The sequence below is a fragment of the Sceloporus occidentalis genome, unplaced genomic scaffold (genome assembly GCF_023333645.1).
Source record: "Sceloporus occidentalis isolate IW3139 unplaced genomic scaffold, rSceOcc1.0.p SCAF_1, whole genome shotgun sequence".
In the NCBI taxonomy this organism is placed as follows: domain Eukaryota; kingdom Metazoa; phylum Chordata; class Lepidosauria; order Squamata; family Phrynosomatidae; genus Sceloporus; species Sceloporus occidentalis.
In genome coordinates, this window is record NW_028316981.1 from 67,853,071 (window position 1) to 67,866,464 (window position 13,394).

At 38.3% G+C, this 13,394-nt stretch overlaps 1 protein-coding gene across 2 annotated transcripts in view; it reads right to left on the reverse strand.

Moving 5' to 3' along the window:
* Positions 1–13,394, reverse strand: part of IARS1 (isoleucyl-tRNA synthetase 1) — a 150,244-nt gene that overhangs the window by 83,520 nt on the left and 53,330 nt on the right. For both annotated transcript variants that reach the window (XM_089523630.1, XM_089523623.1), the window contains exons 8-11: positions 8,582–8,729; positions 6,343–6,430; positions 1,931–1,991; positions 669–764 (exon numbers count right to left, since the gene is read on the reverse strand). In XM_089523630.1, coding sequence (XP_089379756.1) covers positions 669–764; positions 1,931–1,991; positions 6,343–6,430; positions 8,582–8,729 — 393 coding nt within the window. The remainder of the gene's footprint in view (positions 1–668; positions 765–1,930; positions 1,992–6,342; positions 6,431–8,581; positions 8,730–13,394) is intronic.

The window sequence follows — 13,394 nt, forward strand, 5'->3', positions numbered from 1 at the left end:
GCAAATGGTGTGCTCCTTCAGTGCTTTGTCAGCATTCCTCCCAGTGAGCATCACCCCATACCCCATCTCTTCCACTGAGTTAAAGGGACACAGGTGAACACCAAAGCCCGTTACTGGCAAAAGGCAGATGTTTGGGAAGCAATGGTGTCATCTCCTACCTTAGGGTATCACCTGATGCAGCCCACATCCTGTAGCATTGCCCCTTCCAGACACTCTGAGTCAACCTCAAAACTATGTGCTCCATCCTCCCTTTTACATTTTCAGCATTGTGTATCATGGACTGAACACTGTGAAAATTCTTCACAAAACTACTACTTCTTGTCTTAAGTATTTCATGAAGTAGCCTGAACTGAACTATAGTTCTTCAGATATTATGACAAAATGGATTTTGACATCAAGTGGACAAATTTAGAGAGATATACATATTGCCTTCTCCTTTGGGAAAAGATGTAAGATGTTTTGCTAGACAAAGTTCCCAAGTATACCTGCTTGTTGTTGTTTCTGTATTACATGTACTAGGAATGAATGTAATTGTGCAAATAAAAAAGTGTATTTTTTCACTTAAAGATGTTTGTGTAATACAACTCTTCTTAATAGAAAAAGATTTCTGAATCAAGAATCAAGACAAAATAGAATTGTATTCTATATAAAAACAGCTTTAAACTTACAGCGCCAAAGTAAGGAGCTTGATGTACAACTCCTGTACCTTCTTCTTCTTTCACATAGTTATCAGTCACTACTGTAAAAGCACCATTTTCTTTGCACTGAAACAGAGGATATATAAAGAAAACAAGTCAGACAGAGCCTGGAAAGCCAGAAAGTGCCACTAAGTGTTAATACCATTGCACCAAAACAAAAAAGTTTCTTCATGAAAAACATTGCTATCAGTGTGAGTCAGAGAAACTGTAATATGGTTGGAGATTAGTAGTTAAGGTACTGAAAAAAGGCTTCCATCTGAGGAAGGCTAGTTTGACAATTCAGTCTAACATATTTCAGAGCCAAGGAACAGCTCAGATCAAAAGCAGCCATTTTCTAACTACAACAAGAATGTGGCTCTTTGTAGGAAGACATGTAATCAGAAGCAGAACTGATGTTAAATGGGATACACATGGATTTGGATATGTACAATCCTGATTTTCCAGAGTAGAGAAGATTTCTGAAAAAAATGTGATTAGAACTGGAAGTGACAAAAATACTTTTCTTCAGAATACAGCTGTACATCAAGGAAAGGTCCTAGAATTGATATAGTGAGAACCCTATTCCTATTTAAAAAACAAAAGGAATACATACCAATGAACCCTTAATGCATTTTAGAATGCAATGCTATAGATGTCTTTTCAGACTGACCCCTACTGAGTTCAGGTCAATCTGTATATGATTATATCGTTAATAATGTACTGAATTTTCAAATAAATTTACATGTACATAATATGCAAGGCAAAACTGATTACAGCCATCCATTCACACATTCAATTTGAAAATATTTAAGTTAAAGATTAGATAGACAGATATTTGGTGGGAAATGCCAAATTTTAAATCTTATTAAGCTAGATGCACATTTTTCTTTTGGATTATTGAAGCACACAATTATATGAAACCTCCAATCGACCAACTGGAACACGTAATACAATGCAAACAGGAATAAGAGAATACACAAGACTCCCAATACAACATTACTTACTCTGTTGGGGGGGAAAAAACACAAGTAATATGACAATGGGCTCTTTACTGTGATTGAGAGACTGGAAGCAAGGCACAAGATGACAAGTTCCCTCTCCATATGTATCTTCATCAGCCCCTTGGGGATCAAAGCTACTAGTTTACCTTCCTTTCACACACCTTACTGCCAAATTGAAAATATATTTTTACTTCTGAAATTTACAATATGGTCAATGTTTGAGATAAAAATCAAAATTGTTATATTGTTTACCTTGATAAAATACTGGAAAAGAGGTTTATATTTCTTCCCTTTAAGTTTAACACCAGGAAACCTGAAATATATTTTTCCAAGTTAGCAGCAGTTAACATGTTTTATAAATATTGTAATTTGGATGCAGAAAAGCACCCAAAGCAGCACGCAACATAATAAAACCCACAATAAAACAGACATTAAAATATACTCAATAATAAAACTGCATAAAAAGTTGCATACAAACTGAAGCAGCTGCAAACCATCATGAGGTGTACGTTGAAATTCTATAAAAACTCTTGGAAGTATGAACATGCTAGATCTTCAAATCAGTTTTTGAGCTTTCCTTCTGACCCACAACTTCACAGGCTTATCCAGTGAGGACCTAGGAGGAATTCTTCTTGATGGCTGCTCCTAGGCTATGGAACAGTTGGTTCCCTCTCTCTTCTCCTTTCACTGGCAAGCAAATACAGTCGGCCCTTCTTATACACGAATTTTTTATACATGGATTCAAGCATACACAGTTCGAAAATGTTCAAAAAAAGTATACATTTCAAATATTAAACCTTGATTTTCCATTTTTTATAAGGGACACCATTTTGCTATGTCATTATATTTAATGGGACTTGAGCATACACTGATTTTGTTATACACGGGGGATCTTGGAACCAAACCCCAGCGTATAAATAACAAGGGTCCACTGTACCTTTTTAATTAAACAGGCCTTCAGGCTTTTACAGGGTGTGGCAGAAGGGTATGTAAAGGATATGTTGTTTTTTAATATGAAATACCTGTAAACTGCTTAGGGTTCCATATTGGGAGAAAAGCATGCTATACCACTAACAAACAAATCGTGGCTTAAATTTATGCAGTTGCTCATTTACAAATATTTCAGTTAATACAAAAAAAAAGAACAAAATAACTGGACTAGAATATATTTAACACTACTTTTGAAGAGATAATGAAAGGGAGGGGGGAAACAAGCAAAAAAATTCTGTACAGTGTACAGGCATGTTCTATTTTTAATGGGGCTTGCTATTTTATTCTTTAAAGTCTTGCTTTTTACTTGAAAGAAGAAAAATGCACACAGAACATGAATCAACTTTGCTTTGTAGATGCTGTAGAAAATTGCAGCAAGAAAGAGAAATTAATTATAAGACATACTGTGAAGAAAATAGCCTTCGAAATTTGTAATTCTTAACAAAGTTCTGCAACCTTAGGTCATCCAGCCTGCAGTTTGTGTGTGGTAGGTGGGTGTGCAGCTATACCAAAATTGTGACAAACATAAAATACTACAATTCCAATTCATTAAAGCCAATGAGAACTTCGCCAATTACAATCAGCCTCACATTAGAAACAAGAATGGCAATGCAACCAAAATGCAGATCCACAATGCTGTTATCTAAGAGAACTTCAGCATTGTAGGTCCCTCATTTCCCATTCTGCTTTCAAAACCAATTTGAACTCTTTAACAAAGGCATGGGACAGACCGCCAAGAATGGCGGCCTGCCAGAGGCCTAGTTTCCTCCATAAGGACGGCGCAGCCCCCAAACAGCACACTGTCACTGCAGAGGAAAAAGAACCCGGAAAAATCGGGTTCTTTTTCCGGCGCCACAATGACGCTGTGAGTGCGCCAATGGCGAACTTGCAACATAAGCGCCATGTGGCAACAGAGCACCACCATTATTACGTTGCCACTTCGTGCTAGGTTTAGGGACCATGCGGTTGCCGCGCGGTCCATAACCTAGAATCAGTACCAATATGGCGCAAAATTCCAGTGTGTACCACACCAAAGCTACATAAAATCAAATCAGTGGTTGCTACAGATGAAATTTCTAATGCAATGCAGTCTTCAATGCAGATATCAAAGCCCTTGAGAGACTGCAATACATACAAGTGTTATATCTCACCAGATTAAAAAACAGTTTTTTTGCTTCAGTTACATTTTGCAGATAAATTATTCATAAAATGTCTGCAGTAATCATGAACCTGGAACAAGGGAAAGGGGAAGCTGAGCCCCTCCTCCCAAATCTTAGGGGGGCTAAACCCTGAAAAAATTAGGCAAAAGTGGACACGAAAATTTCTGAGTAAATTCCCTTAGGAACTATAAATCACAAGTGAACTAAAATATAAAAACATTAGGACCACTATATTGTAGCCGAGCCTCCAAGTCCATCTTATGCAAGTTTACTTGGAAATAAGTTACACACATGGAGAGATCCTATAAAAATGTTCATAGTCAAGGGTGATTGAATGATGATGGATGGAGGTACAGTGGACAACTTGTTATCTGCTGCAGCTTGGTTCCAGGACCCCCATAGAAAGCAAAATCTGTGGATGCTCAGGTCCCATGAAATACAATGGCACAGTAAAATGGTGGTACTTTATATAAAATGACAAAATCAAAGTATGCATTTTGGAATGTATAATTTTTTTTGAATATTTACAAACTGTAGATGCTAGTATCCGGGAATAAAAAAACAAATCTGTGGATAAGGAGGATCAACTGTAATAACTTGCCCTCCTCCTGACAGAGTTCTCAACAGTATGACAGGTTGTGGTGGCCTCCCTGGTGATGCCAATGTCAGCAGGAGGTACATTTTCCTGCCCACAGTAGCCCTGGAAAACATATATGCTTCCTAGAGTAGAGAACAGGTGAGCTTGCAGCAGCCATTTTTGCTTTGTGTACTGGAGAAAAATCTGAAGGTGAAAGGGCTACTGCAACACTGAGCGAACAGTACTCACAAAATATGTTCTTTTAGCTATAATTTCTATAATTTTTGTTGCAATTTGCATTGGCTCCAGAGTTGGTTTTTATTAATTTTAGTTATCAGTTTGTTTGTTTGTTTAATTTATTTATACCTCACCTTTCTCCCAATATTAAGACTTATGTGGCTAATATGTATAACACAATACAAATTAAAAATAATAGCAATAGCATTATTAAAAGTACAAGCATTCAATTGTACAATCCCAATAATGAGACTTGAGGTGGCTAGCATATATAATAAAATACAAATTAAAAACAATAGCAATTACATTAATAGAATTAATAAAAATATAAGTGTAAGACTTAAAAAGCAATTCTACAATTTATAAAGTTAAAACATTAAACATTTATAATATTAAAATTCACTACAAGACTGTACTTTTTTGTTGTCATTTCTGACTTATTGCAACCCTCAGGTGAACTTATAACAGGGTTTACAAACCTTAAAAAATCGTACTGCACTGCATGAAAAGCCCAACCATCATCATTTTGTAAAAGCCTGACAGCACAAAATTTTTTGACCTGACAACAGAATGAGAATAAAGATGGGACCACTCTGGCTTTTGTATGGAGTGAGTTCCAAAGTCTAGGAATAGCAAACAAGAAGGCTCTCTCCCTTGTTCCCACCAAACATGCCTGAGAAGTTGGTAGGACAGAGAGAATGGTTCTCCAGATGGTCTTAGCATTCTACAGAGCTCATAAAGGGAGATACGGTCCTTCAAATAGCCTGGAACCAAGTTGTTTAGGATTTTACAAGTGAAGCCCAGCACTTTGAAGTACGCTTTGAAATGGACTGGCAGCCAGTGGAGCTGATGCAACAAGGCAGTTGTGCTCCCTGTAACAAGCTCCAATTAATAATTTAGCCAATTGAAGTTACAGAGCACTCTATCTATCTATCTATGGCCCGTTCCACACGGGCAGAAAGTACGTGCACAGCACGTACTAGGGTTAGAAAGGGGCGTCCTTTCCAGACGCCCCTAACCCTAGTACACGCTGAGTGCGTACAAAATGACGGTGCTCGTTCTACATGGGCACCGCCATTTTGCTCTAGCGGACGCTTAGCGTCCACATGTATCAACGCCATTATGACGTCACAAGAAGAAGCTGCATTTTGCAGCTTCTTTTTGTTGCGCGGAGGAGTCGCGCAGTTTGGCCACTGGGGCTCCTCCGCACAGCAAATAACGGTGCTGGCAGACCATCCTTTTTGGGTGCTCTGTAAAGCGCCACTCTATCTATCTATCTATCTATCTATCTATCTATCTATCTGTGCCAGCTTTAACTGTGTACAACCACTCCTGGCCACTATTGAACCCTGGGCCTCAAGGCTCAGAGCTGAATCCAGGAGCACCCCCAAACTGCAAACCTGTGTTTTCAAGGGGAATGTAACCCCATCTAATACTAGCTTAATCCCTATTCCCTGACCTGTCTTTTGGCTGACCTGGAGCACCACTATCTTGTCTGGATTAAGCTTCATATTTGTTTTCACTCATTTGGTTCATCACAGCAGCAAGATACCAGTTTAGCACAGAAAAAACAATCTTGGAATTAGGTGGAAAAGAGTAATAGAGCTTGGTATCATCAGCATACTGGTGACACCTGATTCCAAAACTCCGGACAACCTCTCCCAGCAGCTTCATCTCATCCCTAGCAGTATTCTACTCACCTGTCAAGTATTGTATATTCACTTTCAGACTTGTAGAGGGACATCAGTCTAGATTCCATCAAAATGAAAATTCTCTCTGTGTTTTTTTCTGGGGGGGAAACAGACAAAAATGAGTATTCTGATGCTGCACTCATACATAAATAAATTTGTATTTACAGCATTAATGTTAGGATTATGATTCCTACAATAATTATTTGAATTAAGAATCAATCAATTCTCATCAATTATTCTAACTTGAGATTTACAGTAAAGACTAATCTGTACAGTGCAAGCAGACAAACTGGTTTTTTATGGCAAAGAGATCAATCAAAATTCTGTATCAGCATAGATTCTTGAGCTGAATATTGATATTACACAAAGCATTGATTAAGGAAGCTTAACCATGATTGAATAACATCTTCAAATCAATAAACCTATGACTAATGGTTAGCTGCCAAATCAGAATTAGAAGCCATAGCTTGAATCAGGCCTACAGTTCATGACATTTGACTTGATAAGCCATAGTTATGTCTGGCCCTACACATTTGAAGGCCACCATCTAATAGACAAAAATGCTGAAGGAACAGAATATGAAAGCAAACAAGTAACTCCCATTGGTGGTTCTCTTCAAAATCTCACTCATTAATAGCCCAATTCCTCTTGTCCCAATCTGAACTCTTCTTTGCAAGTTCTTTCAATGACAGAGTTTCCAAAAAGGCAGTTGTAAATGAGGCTAATATTTTTACTAAGTTCCAGCAAAACATACTACCCAAAGTCCATCTCAAAACAGAAGCCAGCTCCTTCTAGAACATCTTATTTTTTTCACTGGATGGCTCTTAGGAATCCTCAAAAGGGACAGTGTGGGATTACAGGAGTTCTGCCTCTTATAAGTCTATCCCTAAGAATGTTTGGTAATGCTACGGTCATGGGAGTGCTTCATTTCTGTAGAACAAATGGTTTCCTGTGTCTTCAGCCTGTTGTCCTGTGCCTTCGAGTAATGTCAGACATTGGTGATCCTAAGACAGGGGTTTTCAATTGCAGGATTTTCTTGACAAGATTTCTTCAGAGGAGATTTTCCTTTGCCTTTTTCTGAGGCTGAGAGAGTGTGACTTGCCCAAAGTCACCCAGTGGGTTTCCATGGCCAATTGAGGATTCAAACCCTGATCTCCCAGTGTTCTAGTCCAACACTCAACCCTCTACACCAAACTGACTCTCGTCTGCAGCTACCATCCTGTAATTCAGAAGGCCTCATCCTCATTAATGACATGTGGGGACTCTCTAGAGCACAACTGGCACAATTACTTTTTGGAGATTACTAGATTTATGGTAGTTGTCATCTAATACATCTGAAGAGCACTAAGTTGGGGAAGGTTGCTCTAAGTATATTAGTGGAAGAGTAAGTACAGTTGGGCTAACATACTCTTAATTCATGGGTTCAAGGACATAGCATGACCTGTTTCCAGTGAGACAGGATTTAACCCAGGTAAACTTTTAGCAATTGTTGATTCTCAGTGCATCTCAGGCAACTTTCCTTCTCATGGACATTTTCATTGGACAGAAGCAAACTGTGCTTAGTAAGAAGTTGTATTTCCCTTGTTGCCCCTTAGGGGTCTCATGACTGGGTCTCAGAATGGAAAAGATGATATGTTTAGCAGGAGAAGATGATCTTAGCCTGCAGCACAGAGCTTAGCAGACAATGTTCTAGGAGACAGATATTCCCTTATAAGGCCATTTTCCCATTATCCATTTAGCATTAGAAGCCAGCTTGAATCATCATGGGTAGGTAAATCAGAGGGCAAACCAATTAGATATATCATAATAAATTAAACAAAAGCTACAGGAGTTTGAAGGAAAGCACTTTATGTAACCATTGTACTCTCTACATTATACTGCCTTTCCAAGATTAATTATGACAACAGCATGAAGTCGCATTCAGATTCTTTTTTAAAAATGAAGATGATATAACAACCATGCAAACTGAAGCCAGATTTGTCATTAGTCACTTGCCATTTGCCTGCAGCCAATTCCTCCTTCTGCCAAACAAATAAACCACTCATTCATGCTGTGTTGCAATACAACAGCACATGCAGGTGGACAGGATGGTAAATCCTTGCAGCTGGTTGGTTACAACTGTTGCAGCCTGCAAAATTAAAACTACAGGGCAAAGGGACCTAAGGGAACCAAGCAGGACTTACTTTCATGTCATTTGCACTACTAGGAGAAAATATGAACCATATGTCACATCATCTTTTGCACTTGCCTTTCGCCTTTACATACTGCAAATCTGGGTTAACACAGAGGGCCAGATTGCTAGGCAGAGTCCAAGGAGTTGTTGTCCAAGCAACCAGAGATATGTTTTCATCTTCTTCTAATGGAAAAGTAACAATGACTGAAGGGTCTTGAACATCCTTAAAGGGTTAGAAGAGATGAAATCAAACAGAGAATTTATTTTATGTATCAGCAAGCAAGTAATAAAAGCAAACATATTACTATGCCCTGTGATACTCTCATTACCTATGACTGTGAACAACCCTTGTATCAAAGGCTACAGCAAAATAGCAACTAACATATAAACATATTTTTGTAAACTCTATCATCTTCATAGACCTCTGGATTAAATTAATGGATAGCCCTGCAGTAAAAGTAAGGGCATGTTGGTTAGCTGTTCAGATTACTAACAAAGTTTGTATTTAAACATCAAATTTCCTTATGTTTATCATGATCAGTATATAATTTCTATAGCTATATGAAAATAATAATGATACTGTACCATCATGGAGGTTTACTCACATTTTAAATCAGATCCAAAACACAGCCCAGAGACAAGGCGCTGCATACAGACACGGAAAAATCAATTTCTAGCTTCTAAAAAAATATAACTCAAATTGATGCCACTCAGTATGGACAATACTTTTCTAGATGGACTAATACTCTGACAGCTTTCTGTGAACCTTCCAAAGATCCAATCGTATTTTTTAAACTCTCTAACGTTAAGAGACTGCTACACTTCTAAAAAAACCTGTTTCTTCTTGTACCTTATCTCACAAGGTTTCAGGCAGCAAGCAGCAAACATAAACTCACCAGCCTTTTCATAACCAGTCAGCCACAACAGAGTAACAGAAGAATTTATTTTGTTTATTAAAATATTTTTACTCCACCCTGAATCGGAAAGTTTCAGGACAACACAAAGTAAATTAATACAAAGTTAAAACAGCTTACAAAAATAAAACTGATTTAAATAAACTAAAAACATTTTAAACATAATTAGCAAGTTAAAACAGTTTAAAGCAGCTCAAAAACGTGTACATTAGCATTTGAAATAAATCAACTGAGGTCCAACAAATTCAAAGGTTCAGAACCATGGAGGTGGCCCAGATCGGAGCTGGGCATGTGCAGTCGCCACAGTCCCGCAGCAATCGAGGCAGGAATGGCCTCTGGCCATTCTTTTTGCCCCATCTGCTCAAGGTCTTTGTCTTATATCCTTTGACTGCTTTTCCTACATCTCCCTTCAGTATTAATGCCATCCCAGGAGCCTAGTAGTTGTCCTCTGCGGTATTCCAGGAGCTCACTGAGTGCCATCTTACATAGGTGTTTTATCCTCTGGCACTATCTCTTATTTATTATAAATAAAATAAAATATTTCATTTTTGAATGTCTTTATAGGATTGTCATAGTAAAAGACATTCAATGGAGTTTTCTATGCCTCCTTCTCAGAAGTACTAACAAGTGTTGGCTATGGTGCCACTGTCATCTTTGAAAGTTCCTTGGCCAGTCTCAATCTCTCTCTCTCTCTCTCATACACACATATACAGTACAGCTTCTGCCCAGTAGCTGTTTGGTACATTTAGTCTGGCTCCTCAACAAAACCCTGTCTGACATAGGAGATCCTATCAGTAACACTGCTGCCATTACCATAGGCTCTTGCCTCACAGGAGCACTATCTTTCCATGGTGCCATTTTTATGCAACACACCATATGACTTACAGGAAGTAGCAAACATCTGAAACAACTACTGATGCAAGTTGGGAAAGAAAGTGCAAAAACAGGGCTACAGTTGAAGAGTAACAAAAAATAATGACCACAGATTATTTACATATCTTTAAAGTGGCTGCAGAAGACATTGGCATAGTTAAAGATTCCCTATGCTTTGGCACAGTCATTAATCAAAATGGAAACTGTAGTCAAGAAATTGAAGGAGACCAAGGCTTGGAAAGGCAGCTATGAAGGAACTAGATAAGCTCCTCAGGTATACACACACACCATTAAATACCAAAGTCAAAATTGTCCAGCCCATAATATTACTTATTTTTATGTATGGGTGTCAAAACTGGGCAGTGAAGACAGCAGACAGAAAGAAAAGTAACTCATTTGAAATACGGTACTGGATTAATATTCTACAAATACCATGGTCTGCTAAAAATGCAAAAGAATTGGTCTTAGAGCAAATCAAGCCTGAATTCTCCCTAGAGCCAAAGATGACTACATTGCAGCTGTCATACTATGGACCACTGCATAAGATGACACAACTCACTGGAAAAGAAAATAATACTTGGTAAAGTTGAAGGCGATAGGAAAAGAGAGTCTTCACATTATAAATTGATAGACTCAATGAAAGATGCCATGGCCCTGTGTCTGCAATACCTCAGCAGGTCCTCTGACGGCTGGGGCTCTTGGAGGGCTCTCATTCAGGTTGCTGTTGTGTGCCTTCAAATCTTTTTTACTTATAGTGACCCTCATGGTTTTCTTGGCAAGATTTGTTCAGAGGAGGTTTGTCATTGCCTTCCCCTGAGAGCATGTGACTTGTCCAAGGTCACCCAGCAGGTTTCATGACCAAGCGGGAATTGAACCCTGGCCTCCAGAGTTGTAGTTCAACACTCACACCCCTATGCCACATCTTATTGAAAGGGTCATTATAATTCAAAGTCAAATTGAAGGCAAACAATAACAAATGTTTCAGAAATGATGAAAGTAGTGATGCAAACTGGTTTGATGTGTGGATAGGCAACTAAATATCCTTAATTCTCTTCCTGGTTCCTTCTTCTGACCCTATGTAAACTTCATTAATTGCATAAGCACAGGCTTGGGTATCTGAAGATATTGCTGAACTGAGATATGAGATTAAATATAAAATATAGACTTTAGGACTGAAGGGTGGGGTATAAATACCGTAAAAAAAATAACTGCATCTAAAAGCATTTCTCAACATTGGTTACTTTGATGAAAGATGTAATCCAACAAAATCTAGAGGGCTGCATGATTCTCATCCTTGTATATAGTTCTCAAGATACTGCTGGCCCTCCACATTTGTGGCTTTGACGTCTGTGGATTTGATTATTTGCAAATTTAATCAACATGTTCTCTCTAGGAATTTCTAGATCCTCCAACACAATTCTGCCATAAGGTGCCCATAGAGTTGCACTCCAGGACCTAGAGATTCCTTGAGAAAATACTTATCTAGGCATCCACAGGTCCTCCAGCATGCTTCTATGGTCAACTTCTGGCAGATGTCAACCACAGAGTTGCACTGGAGGACCTAGTGATTCCTAGAGATATGTTCTCACAGGTTAAAAAAAAAATGTGGTTTTTTTATTTGCAGTTTTCCACTTTCATGGGGGCCTTGTGCTCCTAACTCCAGCAAATGTGGAGGGCCCACTATATTTACAGTAGAGCTAAGGATTATTACAGAGGGAGTTCATATGGCAAGCATGAAACTCAGTCAGCAGTCAAGATGCCAAGAAGCTTTCCCAGTTATTATATAACTGTTACCTATTCTATTCAGTCTGTAAGTAATTCTGTATGCTACCACCCACCTTCACGGTTTGCTGAAGTGCTAAATATAGTTGGAAAAATTACACTAAACATTTATTGGCATTTTGCAGGATGAACAACCCTACACTTGCAGGATATTGGTGAGCTATTTTTCTCTTTGCCTTGCCTTCTAAAATAAGCTGACTTTGAGGAAAACAAGCTTTGTGTTAGAACAAGATAAGGACCATTTGTGCACGCTATGTTCCGATTAACAGGCATTTAGAGAATCCTGGGAAGCTTAAGGGCATCACTCTTTTTTATGGCTGGATAACTTGGTTTGGTATTTCATGAGTTCTCATAGAAAACGTAAGCTGCTTCTTTTTTAAAAAAAGAAAAGAGACTCCTGATGTTTATTTTTCCTCTAAACGTTAACTGAAGTCTATTTTCAAGTTTTTGCATCTATAACAGTATACATTTCAGACAGCTGAAGCAGTCCAGAGCACTACATAGGAAGACTGGTGACTATTGAGCACATTTTGTTCAGTATGATGCCAAAAAGGGACCTCCATTCCTACCCTTACTTTCCACACCCATGTAATATATTACTTAGTATATGAAAGACAGTGTACATCATTTCTCATTTTTAATTTGTATAGTCTACTTTCACTTTGGGGCTCAGAACTGTTTACAGCAATAAAAAAAATACCAGAACCAGATTTTTAAAAGCTTTAAATAATCAACAGTTTTTAAAACTATAGTAGACCCACCATATCCATGCATTCAACCCTCTATGTTTTTTTTAAAATTCCAAAAAACAAACCTTGTTTTTGCCATTTTATATAAGGGACACCATTTTACTACATCATTATATATAATGGGAATTCAGCATCCGTGGATTTTGTTACCAATTGGGGGGGGGGGGTCAGATTCCTGGAATCAAACTCCAGTGGACATCAAGGGCCTGGGCCTACTGTATTCAAAATGTAAATAGCAACAGATTCACATTTTCAACCTGCCACAGAGACAACATGCCAGTAACATTTACCCATTAACAGATAACCTAAACAATGTATTGAAAGGGGTTTTTTATGCTATCTGTTTAGGTTTGGAAATCTGTTAGAGGGAATTCAAAGGTTGCTGGACAGCCACTGAGAACAAACTATATGAATATCATTCCATGGGCATAGGATTTTCAAGGAAAAAGTTCAGAGACTTCAGTTAGCCCAAACCAAAGTTGCTTGGATATCTACTGGGGTGAGGAAATAAGACTGTATTGTCCCAGTTCTCTGTCAGCATTGGCTTCGAAATTATTTCTGTGTCCAATT